This window comes from Diprion similis, chromosome 14 (genome assembly GCF_021155765.1).
Source record: "Diprion similis isolate iyDipSimi1 chromosome 14, iyDipSimi1.1, whole genome shotgun sequence".
Classification (NCBI taxonomy): Eukaryota; Metazoa; Arthropoda; class Insecta; order Hymenoptera; family Diprionidae; genus Diprion; species Diprion similis.
Window position 1 is genome coordinate 220687 of NC_060118.1, and position 14572 is coordinate 235258.

Consider the following 14572-nt stretch of genomic DNA (forward strand, 5'->3'; position numbering starts at 1 on the left):
GTTACACGACGCGTTGCTTGTCCTGCCGGACGAGTCGCGAGCGTACCGGCGGTTCTTGCAACGCGGACGTTGGCAATGCGAGACCGGGAACTCGGAAAAAAATCAAGTGCCCGGTATAGTCTCTAATCTTTTTTTTTTCGATAATCAAAAAAAATTTTTTGATGAATGCACAATATCTCAAGAATGTTGTATCAAATTTTTAGAGCAATTCGAGCAAGACTAACGGAGATATGGAATTTTAACCATGCGCGGCTCTGGATTGTTCCGCTCCGATTTCTTATACCTGTCCGAGAGCTGCGTGGCGCGGATACCTGGCAGCTGTTTTGTGAATCTTGCAATCCCCCAACAGTACTTTATACCTTTTTGTTATAGGTATGTTGTTCCTGTAGGCCTTATGGATATTCAGTGGGCCACCGAATAGTTCAGAACGACGGGTCCTACCGAGCATTTGTGTGTCGTGACGTGCTTTTTGTTTTACCCGGGGGAAAGCGGAGTCGGCACAGAGGCTCGTTGACAAAAATGGCGTTCTCCAACACGGCAGTAGAAAGATGAAATGATATTAAACGGCACTGCAAAAACGGATATTGGGCGCTAGGCTCGAGAGAGCCGTGAGCGACTATACTCTTATCAGTTTCAAAATTACCCCGACTATAGCAGTCGTTCGCCGACTCGGACGGCGACGAGTCGGCGAACGACAAATTCACAACAGCTAAATCCCAAAAGCAAAACTATAACGAGAGCAGGTAAGCAAAAACAGCCGACCAGCTAGCGGCGAGGGAAACGTGGGCGCGAAGGTGAGATAATATGGATGACAATCTAATTATTGTAGACGTAATCACTAGCATTTAATAACAAGGAAAGCCGTTACGGCAAGGCAGAAGGCACAAAAATAAAAGTTTGACACGGCAAGCGGTCTGATCGGGGAAGGTACGCATCGATACAAATCAAATAAAATTAAAAAATAACATCGCAACAAAATTGAACAGTCAAATATGACACAGCAAAATCAAGCAATATAAGCTAGTAGCAGTAAGCGGCAAGCGACCAAGCTAAGCGAATAATGAGCGAAACAAATTCGTTAACAGTTCAATATCACATACAATTACAGATTCGTAGCAAAGCAAATTCGTTAAAAATTCCAGAACTCATATCAATACGAAACAATTCAAAAACAAATTCACTAGCAGTTTAACGTTCCCACAGGTATAAGATAATCCTTTTCCGCTTGTCGACAATATATCGGAACGGTTGCCAGTCGCTGCTCAACGGCACGGGCGCACACACTCACAGATTCGCTCTCTCTCGCACTCACATACTCGGTACGCGGCTGGGAAGCGGCACGGTACTCGATCCATTTCAAATTATTCGTTACGATTAAACGGCAGAAAATCGCCGAATGAACAACCAGAGTATCTTACAATAATAACGAAACAAAGCCGCAAACAAGATCAAGAATACAGTTAATAGAAAAGCTTAGCTACCACGAGACTCGCGGGCTTTCACACTCAAAATGACCTTAGGGGAAAAATGGCCTCAAGCCGATAAAGAGTTTTAGCCAGCGAAATTTGGGGTAACGTCAGCCTGCCTTTCTACAGCGGCAAACAATTACAGCCTCTCGAACGGCAGCTACTCTTGTTTCCCAAAAAAGAAGAACACTCGGTGCCAATACTCTGAACAGTCGCAGCAATATGAATGTCCCGACAAAGTTTTCGGCTGCTCCGTTAGATGCAGGGTGGTATGGTGGAGAGAGGCTATCTTTTACCCCATTTCGGCGTAGGAATGCTGTAAATTCATCAGCGCGGAACTGTGGTCCCCCGTCTGTCACTACGTGTTTGGGCAATCCGAAGCGCGCGAACAATTTTTCGAATTCTTTAATCAATCTCTACGCTTTTATATTTTTCTTAAAGTTTATGACCTCCGGCCATTTAGATCGCGCGTCGATTACAACTAGATACATATTTTCGTATAAACTTAAAAAATCACTATGTATGCGACCCCACACGCGCTCGGAGTAGGGCCATGTTGTTAAAGGTGACTTTGGCGGTTTCTTCTGTTCAATTAGGCAGGTGATACATTTGTTTACGTGGTTTCAATATCTCTATCTATGCCTGGCCACCACACGTATGAGCGCGCGAATGTTTTCATTTTTACGATGCCCATGTGCGTGGCGTGTAACTCTTTCAATATTAGCGGTTGCATACTTTCGGGAATGACCGCTCTTAATCCCCAAAACAAACACCATCTATCGACCGTAAACTCAAGTCTTTTTCTGTGATACATTTTCTCGTTTTCTGCTAGGTCGTTTACATTAGGCCATCCGTTGGTGGTATACCTAATGATATTGTTGAGTACTTTATTTTTTTTGTTTCTAGAGCTAGTGTTTTGCTATCGACGCAATTTACACCTTCGTTAAAGAACTATAAGTTTGAAAATTCTGTTTTTAGTAAATCCGTGTTGTTATCGACAGGTAAACGAGATAATGCGTCACAGTTGGCATTTGATTTTGATTCAATGTACTCTACTTTGTATTTGAATCCTGACAAGTGGTACGCCTATCTCTGCAATCTACTGTCCGCAGTTTGTGGTATCTCTTTACGTGGACCCAATATTATTTGTAAAGGCTGGTTGTCAGTTCTCAATATTATTTCTCTGCCAAAGATAAATTGATAAAATCGTTTGAAACCGAAAATGATTGCCATCGCTTCTTTGTCTAAAATAGTGCGATTTAGTTCTTTTTGAGCAATTTTCTTTGACGCGTACGCGATTGGCCTCTCTGTCTCATCTTTGTATCTGCGTGATGAGATGGCCGATAATCCGTACGATGACGCATCGCAGGCTAGTGCCACTAGTTCCTTTGGGTCGAAGTTCGCTAGCACGCGCGGCGAGATTAATTAGTCTTTAACCCATTCGAACGCTTTTTCACAATTTTCAGTCCATAAGAACCCTTTTGCATTTGCACATTCATACAGCGGCCTTAGGTTATACGATCTGTTTTTGAGAAATTGCGCGTAAAAATCAATTGACCCTAAGATTGACAATAATTCTTTGGAATTTTTTGGTCTCGGTGCCTTAATCATGGCATCGACTTTAGATTCAGCTTTATGCAATCTGTTTTTATCTATAACAAATCCCAAAACTTCGATTTTCTCCTGCATAAGTTTGCATTTATCTTTATTTAATCTTGATCCATTTTCGACTAATTGCTCGCATACCGCTTTTAAATTCTTTACATGTTCCTCTTTAGTCCGACCCGTTACGTAGATGTTATCGATATACGAAATTACGCCTTTCAGTCCTCTTAGGCATTCGTCCATTTTCTTTTGGACGTCTGCGGGCGCGGTAGACACCCCCTCCGGTAGCTTTGTGTATTGGTACAAACCTAGGTGCGTTACAACCGTTAATAACTTTGCACTTTCTTCGTCTGGTTCGAACTGCATGTAACAGTCATACACGTCTAGTTCTGAGTACGATTCTCCGCCTTGTAAGACTAAAAATATTTCTTGGATCATATGCAAAGAATATTTATCGATTATGATCCACGGATTTAATGTTAATTTGAAATCTCCACAAAGTCTAATGTTACCATTACTTTTAAATGTGGGTACGAGTGGCGTAGCCCATTCGCTACTTTCAACTTTATTTAAGTGTTTCAACCCTACTAATCTTTTCATTTCTCTTTCTACCAGTGGCTTCAGCGCTTCTGGTATGTGTCTGTATTTTGACGCTACCGCGCGAGCCCCTTCTTTTAGATAGATTTTGATTTTACTCTTATTGTACAAGCCCGGCTCGACGCTAAATAATTCCTTGTATTTGTCTCAAATATACTCAGCTATTTTGTCAATATTTAATTTATTTAATTTCAATTTGTTGTTGATTCTTAATGGCCACTGGCCCAATGCTGCTAGCCATTGTTGACCGATTAAGATGAGACCGTTCCCCGGCATTACAAAACAATCCACGGTGCATTTTACATTATTGAATTCGACTGCCAAGTTCGTTAGTTTGCTGATCGGTTTCAGTTCTTTGTTATCGTACGTGCGCAATTTTACTGACGTTTTAGTAATATTTAAATCTTCAAACTGCTTGTTTTTTTCGTACTCAGAGATCACCGTTACGTACGTCCCTGAATCGATTTCCATGTTTATTTCCTTCCCGTTTACCCCAACACCGATGTACATGGGTTCCACGTTCGCTTTTATACCATTACCGCTTATGTGTAAGCATTCATGCTTGCGCTGGCTTGTTTCGAGTTGGTAGAAGTCCTCGCGGTGTGTAGAGTATTGCGATGTTTTGGCCTCGCTGTCATCATCGTCGTCGTCGTCTTCCTCTATCTTGTTTAGTGCTGCTTTTTTCTTCTTGCAGACTCTCTCCAAGTGTCCTCTTCCTTTGCAGCGGCGGCATTCAGCATTCCTGAAGTAGCACTCGGTGCGCACGTGATTCGCCTTACCGCACCAATAACATTCGGTGTTTTGTTTACTTCTGCCCGGCTCGCTCTTACTTTTACGTTCATTGCTGCTGCTCTGCTCGCTTTGCTGCTTCCCTGGTGACCTTGTATTGTTTGCGATGTAATTTCTTCTTTTGTTTTAGGTGAATACCTCTTTTTGCGTATTTCTGCCTTCCAATGCGTTCATCGATGCAGTTGCGTTTACCACTGGTGATTCTTTTGCTATTGCTTCTTTCAAAGCACTGTCATAATCTAGTTTTTCCATTTTGAAGAGCGTGATTCTGATATCTTCATCACGTATACCACATACGAACTGATCGCGCAATGCGATTTTTAGATCCGTGAAATTGCAGTTTAACGACAGGGTTTTTAGTCTTGTGGCGAAATCGGCGACTTTTTCATTGACTTGTTGTCGTGCTTGGTTGAATATGCACCTTTCCATAACTTCTGAGAGCTTTGGCTTCAAATGATCGTCCATTAATTTGACCATTGCTGGGTATGTTTACTCCTTCAATGCAGTTGGTGCGCTTAGGTTTTTTAGCCATTTGTAAGCCTCTTCGTCAAGCTTTCCGATTAGTGTTGGTGCCTTTTTTTGTACTTTGACGTCCTTGGCTTCGAATCGGAATTCCAATCTCTCTAGGAACAGCCCCCAGTCGTCTCATTGTAAACAAAAATCCAACCTTGCGTTGTCGTTCGCCATGTCACTCTTTTTCTGGCTCGTTTGTTGATCCGTATTCACTTGAGTCGTTGTCGGACTCCTCGTCCTTTTCTTCTTTGTTTTTTGCTTTTTCGCTGATACTTTGTTTCGGAATCGAGTCCTCTATCTCTTTCTTGACGGCGTCGACCAATTTACCGCGCAATGTCTCGTATTTCTCACTTTTTGAACTAATTCGATTTGGGCTTGAGATATGATTCTCATACTTCAACTCGAAAATTGAATCAATTAGATTCGTGCTTGAAAAATATATCTCATCTTGTAAATCGAAAATTGACTTAATATCGAAAATTGACTTAATTTTGAATTAAATTGATTCGGTCATGAGAAAATAGTCTTCATTTTGTCACTCGAAAATTGAATTTATTTTGAATTAATCTAATTTGGTCATGAAGCAATAGTTTTGATTTTATTACTCAAAATTGAAATCATTTAGAATTTATTTGATATTGTCATGAAAAAAGATTTGATTTTTATTATCTAACAGTGACTGCGACGACGAAAGTGACGAGTTGCAGCATGGTCCAGAAATTGCGGAAAATCTTGACCGCATTCACTTGGACACAGCGGAACTTAACAAAGAAAGTACGAAAGATAGCACAAGTCAGCAGGAGCCAACTTAAATACCGGAGTCTGGAGCAAACGCATTGTGTGTGTTCTGCAATAACAATAGACGAAAAAAAAGAGGTCCCTATCACAACGTCATTCAAACCTAGGACTGTACGACAATTTATACCGTGGAAGGTTCCGCAACGGAAACGAATGATGTGAAATTGTTAACAAGACTGCGAGAAAACATTACTCAAAATGAACGTATTCCATACCACCAAATTTGTAGAATAGATTACGTCAGTAAATGCAAAAGTGCAATGGAGGATAAAAGCACGCCATGGCACATTAGCAGAAATCATCATATTTGGCCTATGAAAAATTGTGCGATTACATTCAAGTACACGTAATCGATCAACGACGATTCATTTATTTGAAATTCCTCGGAAAACTGTTTTTCAAGAAAAAATTTTTTTGTGAATAATACGCGACGATTCGAAGTATACAACCGGAAGTATTTACGTCACGACATATTGAGACTAAAATAAAAGAAACATTCGTGGATTCTATCAAAATCATTTTCTCTAACAAAAACAAAAACGTGGTTCATCGTGAAGCAGATCTGAGTGATATAAATTACATTCAATGCGAAGATGAGAGCACAATACGATCAGCGGCAATCCTATTACGCAAAATAATCGGAGACATTGAGAGAAAAAACCTGCCCGATAAATGACGAATATCGGATTTGATGAATGGAGAATGCGACCCGCCGACGATCGTGGAAATTTTTTTTAAGCTTTTGCTGAGCGGTGGAAATACGAATAATGCCAAAAGTATCAAGAACAAAAGAATAGTCAAATCTTTCACCGCAGATCCCATTTATGGGGTAACAAATGGCAAGATAAGACCCTCAAAGCACATCACTCTGGGAATGTCGTTGAAAGGGCTGACAAACAGCAAAAAAATTATTGGCATTGTCAATTCATACGGTCATTGCATATCATACACCACTATCGAATAGCTTGAAACCGAAGCAACATTCGCCACCACTCAGCTGGGACAAATTTGCCCATCGAATATAATGCGAAACCCTGGATTGAAAACCAGATTCGCCTTTGACAATTTTGACCGTTACGTTAAAACTCAGAGTGGAACAGAAACTCTGCACAACACGGTAGGCATCGTTTTTCAGAATGTGAGCCCTGATAATGTGTCGAGTATACGCGAAGAGTACGATTTTACAAGCGATTCTGGAACCTCACAATCTACCATCGCTGAAGGAAGAAAACGGAGACGCCAACATTTTGAAGCAATCGCTCTCGAACTACCGGGATATTAAAAAAAAACCAAGGTTGGATAAAACATCGAACCTTCTGGATTATGGAAAGCGTGACGAAGTTCCCGATAACCTGCAACAAGTGAAGATGTTAGATCTGCTATATATGATTTCACATGCATGTGACATACTAACACCAATGTGGGTGGGTTTCAATTCAATAATCTTGGCTGATGCGTCTTCAATACAAATTATTTTGTGCCCCACACCCATGAATGTTTCACTAATTAATAATGCGGCTGTCTTAGAAACGATGAAGCAAGCTATGTAAGCGGCGGATGACTGCAAAGACATCTACGCGGAAGTCACATACGACTTGGCTATTGCTAAAATAGCAATGCAACAGCAAAATATGGATGATTCATTGACTAATGTATTCATTCACTTACAGTTGTTTCATACAATGCTGTATTATTTTAAAGCGCTCGGGAAATGCATTGACAATTCAGACATCACAGCTACGATGACAGATAGCAATTTAATAGCCAATTGTTCGGTGTCAGCCTTCTTACAGGGCAAATGTTTTAACAGATGCAAACGCTTGCATCCAACAATTAGTTTTGCTTTCGAGATTATGCATTTCAATTTTTTTATGGAAAAATGTAACATTAGATCACTGACGATATCGGAAAGTACGTGAAAGACTTTCAAAACAACAAAATAAGCAATCCTCAAGTAGGTAACGAAGAAGTTTGCAATCTAATCGGCTCATATGAAATATTCTGGAAGAAAACTTTGGATGGCGAACACGGGACAACACCACAATTTTATATGATGTATGTGTCTTTGATTGAAAGTTACTTCATCCTGTCTCGGAGCATACGCACAGGCGATGTGAATTTATTCAAATACATCCTCCCCAAATTGACTAATGTATTTTTTGCTCGCAATCATCGAAATGACGCAAGGTACGCAGTATTATACCATAAACGTATTGTTACAAAGGAAGAAATCTTCCGTTTTACTTCCCTTTGTGATGATATAGTAGTCACTATGTAGAGACACTCATATGTTATAGAAAGAATGAGGTTGCTATTGAAACACTTATTATTGTAAAAACAGTCTTATTCCAGACCTCAGAAAGAATACTCGTCTTTTTGACATAAAAGCCTCTTCAAAGCATTTCTTACATTCATTTACGCCTTTTGATTCGTAATCCAGTTAAGCTTGCGAACATAGTGTTCTTTCGTAACGTCGTCCAACGTTACATTGGCGTCAGAAGCGGGATATAGAGCTTTCAACGGTTTCAAATCAGTGCGCGAATTGTAAAATGAGCGTAACCCGTGGTACTTGTTGCGAGACCCCTTTAGGCGCGCCTTCATCAACTGCTGTGTCCACCACGGATTTTCTCAAGATCCTGCAGGCACAATAGGAAACGGCAGCTCAACAACAGTAGCGACTCCGGAAATCGCTGAAAAATGGTAACAAGCCACTGAAAAGCAGCAACAACAATTTATAGCTCTTCTTCAGGAACAACAAAAAAAAAAAAAGTCAGTTCGGAGTCTCAGATGCGTGAGCTTTTCCGGACCACGGTAACGGCCCTACAAACGGTCAGAGAATCGACAGAGACTCCTCAACACTCTCCCGAACCAACCCCCAGGCCTTCCCCTAACCAGGAAAACCTAAAGTCTGTCCTCTTCCCACAAATTGTAAAACCCACTACACAAACTAGGTCAGAGATGCAAGAGAGGGCAACACTTCATGTACTCCCCTTTCGCCCAGTAGTCAGGGATGACCGCATCGTAAATGCGATGCGGAATGCCGCTCAAAATACCCTAGACGAGTCTTTCTTGAGCCTGCCCGAAGGCTACCATGGAACACGTCAAAATCTTAGACCTTTTGCTTTGGTGAAGCCCCCTATATTAGGGGGGGCTTCACCCCCTATATTAATAAGATGCAGAGGCAAAAGCAACAAATTTAGCGTTGAGCCCACGGGGCCCAGCAGTTTCAATTTTGTCTATCCTTTCTCCGTCGGAAATCTTAGACTAAGACAGATCAAGCTCCGCGCTACGACTTAGATACGGTAGTGAACATTTAAAGAAATTATATATAACTCAGCTACAAAATCGAAAACAAAAATGAGACGAAGACTTCGCATCCCTTGGACAAGTCATAGACCGTGTAGCTAGAGCAGCCATCCCGGATGGTGACAGTTTACGCGATTTCATCGCGGTTGAGGACTTCATGGAAGAAATTAATGACCCCGATATAAGACCAGCTGTTAGCACGTCTGAAGTTTCCACATTGCGAGAAGAAACCCATTCAAGTCCTCGAAATTGAGGCATTAAGAAAGCTACATTCAGAAGCCCCAAAAATTCGTCAATTAGAGGTGACGAAAGAAACCTCACCTAAACCAAGGGTCAGCTCAGAGAAGAGTCGCCCCAATACCCAAAAATTCAATACCAATAATAGCGGTAAAAATAATCGTGGCCCGCAAAATAATAAACGCGAAATTTCTAATGATAGCAATACAGAAAAACCGATTCTAAATTGTTTCGCTTGTAGAAAAAAAGGGCATGATGCCAATCACTGTTTTATCTAAACAAACTTTTCGAAGAGTCCTTTCAAAGCTCGAATTCAAATTCGAATACACAGAATTGGCGTAATAGAAATGCGAATAAGAGGGAAGAAAATCCTCAATGTCCACCGAAAGTAATACAAAAAACTAGATTTGGATGACTTGTCAGGGCGAGAATCATCGCGAATTGTTGATAGCAAAAGCCCTTTGAATGAACGATTTTTAATTAGAAGTCTAAGGCATTCTGGTCTTCACGCGCGCGGTACCGTGAATAGCGTCGATTGCCTCCGGTCGATCGATACCGGTGGGGAGGTGACAGTAGTTCGATCAGATCTCTTTGAATCCGATGATCAGACTGTTCCCTCCTCATCCCTGTGGACAGCCACTGCAGAGACGACTTCGATTTTGAGTCAGGTTGTTGTACAAATTGAACTGTTCGGTTGTATCGACTCTCCTCATAATGTTTTTATAGCAGATATCGAGGATGAAGGAATTTTGGGAATACACTTTTTTACAGTTCATAATTGTGTTATCTCGACTAAGAGAAACTCTTTAGCTTCGAACAATCGCGAAATAGCTCTTTGTACGGATAGAAATGAAATTTACTGGACTCCTCCTAGAATTCGAGAATGAGAACTTTCTCAAGACCAATCGCTAGATCAGTTTCCGTCACATTCACAAAACCTAGTTGGAAGATCTTCGACTACGTTGGACTCGGCCTAATGAGAATCGTTTAGGTCTTTTGTATTAGAGTTTTCAGATTCTTTCGCCAAGAACAGTAGCGATAAAGGCCGATGCACTTCCGTCAAGCACAAGATCGACGTTGGACAGAATCCCCCGATAAAACAAGCTCCTCGGAGACTCGCGCTTAACTGCCGGGAAAAGGTGAAGTAGCTTGTGGAGGATATGCTGGCGAATGACGTCACTAAGCCATCGTCTAGCCCTTGGGCTTCTCCAATTGTCCTAGTGAATAAAAAGGATGGGTCAAAACGATTTTGTATTGATGACAGGAAGCTGAATGATATCACCCAAAAAGACGTATCCTTTACCCAGGATAAACGAAACTTCCCACCTGATTACTGGCGCCAAGCAGCTCAGCACCATACACCTCCAGAGTGGGTACTGGCAGGTCGAGATGGACTTTTCCGACAAAGGGAAAACAGCTTTCGTTACGGGCTCAAGAGGATTATGGCAATTCAAGATTATGCCGTTTGGGTTGAGCAACGCCCCAGCTACCTTCGAACGGATGATGGAGGCCATCCTCCAAGGACTCATTGGTAAAATATGCCTCGTCTATTTAGATGACATAATTGTTCTTCGTCAAAACTTCGAAGAAGAAATACAGAATCTTCAGGAAGTTTTCGCCAAATTTAAATAGGCAGGCCTTGAAATAAGTCCGAAAAAATGCCATTTATTCCAAAGAGAAGTGAGCTTCCTCGGACACATCGTCTCAGCTGACTGAGTGAAAACAGACCCGTCCAAGATGAAAAAAGTTTCTTCCTGGCCAACACCTGTAATAAGAGTACAGGTACAGAGTTTTCTGGAATTATGCACCCGTTACAGGAGACTCTTAGAAGGTTTCGTCACGATAGCCAAGCCCCTACATTATCTCACAGGAATCAAGATTCTATTCGACTGGACTCCGGAATGCGAAAAAGCCTTCAAGAAATTGAAAGATAGTCTTACTTCTTCCCCGATCTTAGCCTATCCAGAGGTCGAACTTCCTTTTATTTTAGATACGGACGCCTCTATGTCAGGGATAGGTGGAGTCTTGTCACAGATTTAAGAAGGTCACGAGAGAGTGATTATTTATTACAGCAAAGTCCTTAGTGAAACCGAGAGAAACTATTGTGTTACTCGTAGGGAACTCTGAGCCATAGTTAAAACCGTAGTCCACTTCCATGATTATCTGTACGGGAGGAGATTCTTAATGAGAACAAATCATGCTTCTTTAAGCTGGCTACTTTCGTTCAAGGCTCCCGAAGATCAGGTAGCTAGGTGGAAAGAAAGGCTTGGACTGTACGATTCTAAGATTCGACACGGAGCAGGACTTCAACACGGTGACGCCGATGCTCTCTCTACAAGACCTTGCGAAAAGACGCAAGATTGCAGACAGTGCGCAAGACTGGGAAAATACCGGAACCCTTCTTCTTTGATTCGAAAAGTGACCACCATCGGCAGAATTGTATTATGTTGAATGAAATGCGCATGGAATTTCCAAGGTCTAAAGATTTAAATTCGAAGTTTAAAAATTTCGAAAACAAAGGCACTGTCCCGTTTCTTACTTACGCCGATTTCGAATGTATATTAAAATCCGAACCTGTAGACGAATATCAAAACCGTAAAACATATGAAATTCGAAAACATATCCTGCACAGTGTGGCACACTACGTACATTGCGCGTACGATGAGACCTCATCGGAGTTTCACGGTGAACGCGGTACCGATTGCACAGATTGGTTCATGCGGCAGCTTAAAGATTGATCGTTTGAAGTAGAGTCACAAATCAGAAATATAATTCTGATGGAGTCTCTGACCCATCTCTGATATATATACCGGGACCATCTCTAGAAACTTAACAGGAACTGCGCATGCGCCAAATGATTCAATTTTATTAGTCAGCGAAATTGCCCCGCGGAGTAATTTTCGTCAGCTAACCAAGGCGACCAACGTACACGAAATGTGACAAGGCTCGGAATATCTCGCGCGTAAAGTAGCGTATTGAGGTTATGTTGATATTTATTCCTACTTATCGTGAATTTTCTAAGAAAAGTGTCATTCAGCAATACCGTAGTTGATATTAGAAGATATTTGATCGACACAATAAAGGCGTCAATGGAGAAACAAATATCAAAAGCTACAGAAATTGGATCAGTTATTTATTGAAAGAAGAAATCTGAAATTAAATGTGAAACGTCATCAATGAGTGGGAGTCTAGACAAACTGAGGCAAGTAAGTAAAAATATTGTTTATTTCAAACAGATTCTTTATTTACATAAAATTACAAATAAATGGATTGTTGAAACCCAGTAGAAGGTTGCTCCAGAGTAGATTTGTTACAGTGCAGTGCTCCGGAAGCCAGTAATCAGTGCCAATGAACATGAAATATTAAAATAAAATCAGTAACAAGGAATAAAAGAAATAGTGTATCTTGAAACACAAAGCTTAGGAGTGCAAAAAGTAACAATTCGTTTTTCTGTCGCAATTTATTGAAAATTAGTGGTATTCAAAACAATGAGAAGCTCTTGTCTGATGATAATATCTTTTAATATTTTCAGGTGGGAAACAAACATCATCGAAGCGAGACTAAAGTTGTCAGGCGTTGAAGCGTGTAAGTAAATTTCTGATACTATGATATTTGCATATTACAATATTTTCACATGTATTCAATGATAAAATTCGTTCGTTCTGACAGACTTGAAGTTTCAAGTTTGGATAATAGGATGAAAATCATACCTTACCTGATGGTCAAAACGTTTTGGTGGCTAGGACCCTAGTTTCTCGATTGGTGCCACCGTTCCAACCATCGAACCTGGTTGTTCCGTTGTTCCATTAGACAACAGGTATCCGAAGGAATTTCTTCTGGTCATCGCCATCTTCTGAACATCAGTCGTGGCAAAATTGAAGAGCACGACACGCTACAGATCATGGTGTTTGAATATTCCATTATTTCAGATCTATCGAGCCAATAGTAATAAGTTTGTTATTCAACAATTGCTGCTAACTAATTTTACAGAGCAATCATTCCGTGCACCATTGTAATCCAAGCAGTATTATTGGCCCGCATTATTTTTCAAATTTTATTTTCGGCAGTTTTGATATTTTATTTTTCACTCTCTTCGTATTCAATTCAGATGAATAGTGTTTCAAGTGTTAAATCAGATTCCAAGGATGAATTTTGATGTGTGAACTGAACCAATCTCAATCTAAAAATGTTGGATAACTTCAGTTGAAAATGTCTCTAAAGTCAATATTAATCGACAGTATCATCTGACTAGCTAGTTGCAGCTATCATCCGTGCTTGAGCCTCGTTCAACCCCGGCAAGGTCTAAGGAATGCATTCACTTACTAGTACACGTTACAAATGATCACTTTGTCTACAATAGGACTTACTTGCTGGCTAACTTTTTTATGATGAATCTTTATCAGGGAGTCATCTGGTAACTTATTGAAAGCTTGAAACCAGATTCAATTTTATACTCTTACAATGGTCCTTCATTGAAACTGAGAGTTTGTGAATCTCCATTTATTACAATTAATTCTGCATCCCATGTTAACACTGTTCGAAACAAAAAATCTCATCCTGAGATTGGAAATGGAATCTGCAATGCAAAAGTTATCTAGTGGCACAAGTTAAAAACAAAGAACCTTATAACGGTTTCTGCGACAGAGGGATTCTTTCCGGATATTCATGTTACTGGATGATGTTCGGAGCACTATGAACAAGATATTGTATTGGATTTAGGTTTAAGTGAATATTTTCATGAACTTCAGTGAAAATTAGATATTCATTTGTTTCAAAGGAACAAGGGGTACAATGTTGAACCCGATAAGTCAATATTTTCATATGAATGTTCTGAACATTACTCTAAAACATGATTATCCTTAAAGTTAATTGTGACACTGAGGCACATTTTGAAAATGTTGATTTTTAACTTGTGTCACAGAATGTTTCTGAGTTTTACTCTTCGGATTAGATTTCTTTAGATTAGATTTGAAATTGAAAGAAACCGTAAGATCTATAACTTCCTTTTTCAACCAATAAGAGTGGCCGATGATCTCTGCATGTGTCATGAATTGAATGGGAAGAGAAGACATCAGCGAACAGCAGAGATGCTATTATTTTGGCTGTATTTTCTGTTGAAAGAAAAAAATTTCATTGTTATTCTTAATGTATGAAGTAATGAAAATGATTGAATAAATTGTACCCACCTACCTGCTTCGTTTCTTCCAAGCACCCAACATTTGAACAGATTTCTTGTTTCAATCGAATAGGACGAATTTTCA

The 14572-nt window shown here is 40.3% G+C and overlaps 1 protein-coding gene across 1 annotated transcript; it reads right to left on the minus strand.

Annotated features, from left to right (window-relative positions):
* Positions 1-2891: 2891 nt before the first annotated feature.
* Positions 2892-4934, minus strand: LOC124414903. The gene is made up of 3 exons (XM_046896059.1): positions 4616-4934; positions 3893-4540; positions 2892-3814 (listed from the first exon to the last, which is right to left on the minus strand). Exons 1-3 carry the CDS (start codon positions 4932-4934, stop codon positions 2892-2894), a joined length of 1890 nt encoding a protein of 629 aa, XP_046752015.1.
* Positions 4935-14572: the final 9638 nt, after the last annotated feature.

Bases quoted from the DNA above. Each gene is read 5' to 3' on its own strand.
- LOC124414903 (XM_046896059.1), bottom strand. From the start codon at position 4,934: ATGGTCAAATTAATGGACGATCATTTGAAGCCAAAGCTCTCAGAAGTT. The intron at 4,541-4,615 runs GCAGAAATACGC...CAAGGTCACCAG, and splicing joins ATCGATGAACGCATTGGAAG to GGAAGCAGCAAAGCGAGCAG. The intron at 3,815-3,892 runs GCCAGTGGCCAT...AGTATATTTGAG, and splicing joins ACAATGGCTAGCAGCATTGG to ACAAATACAAGGAATTATTT.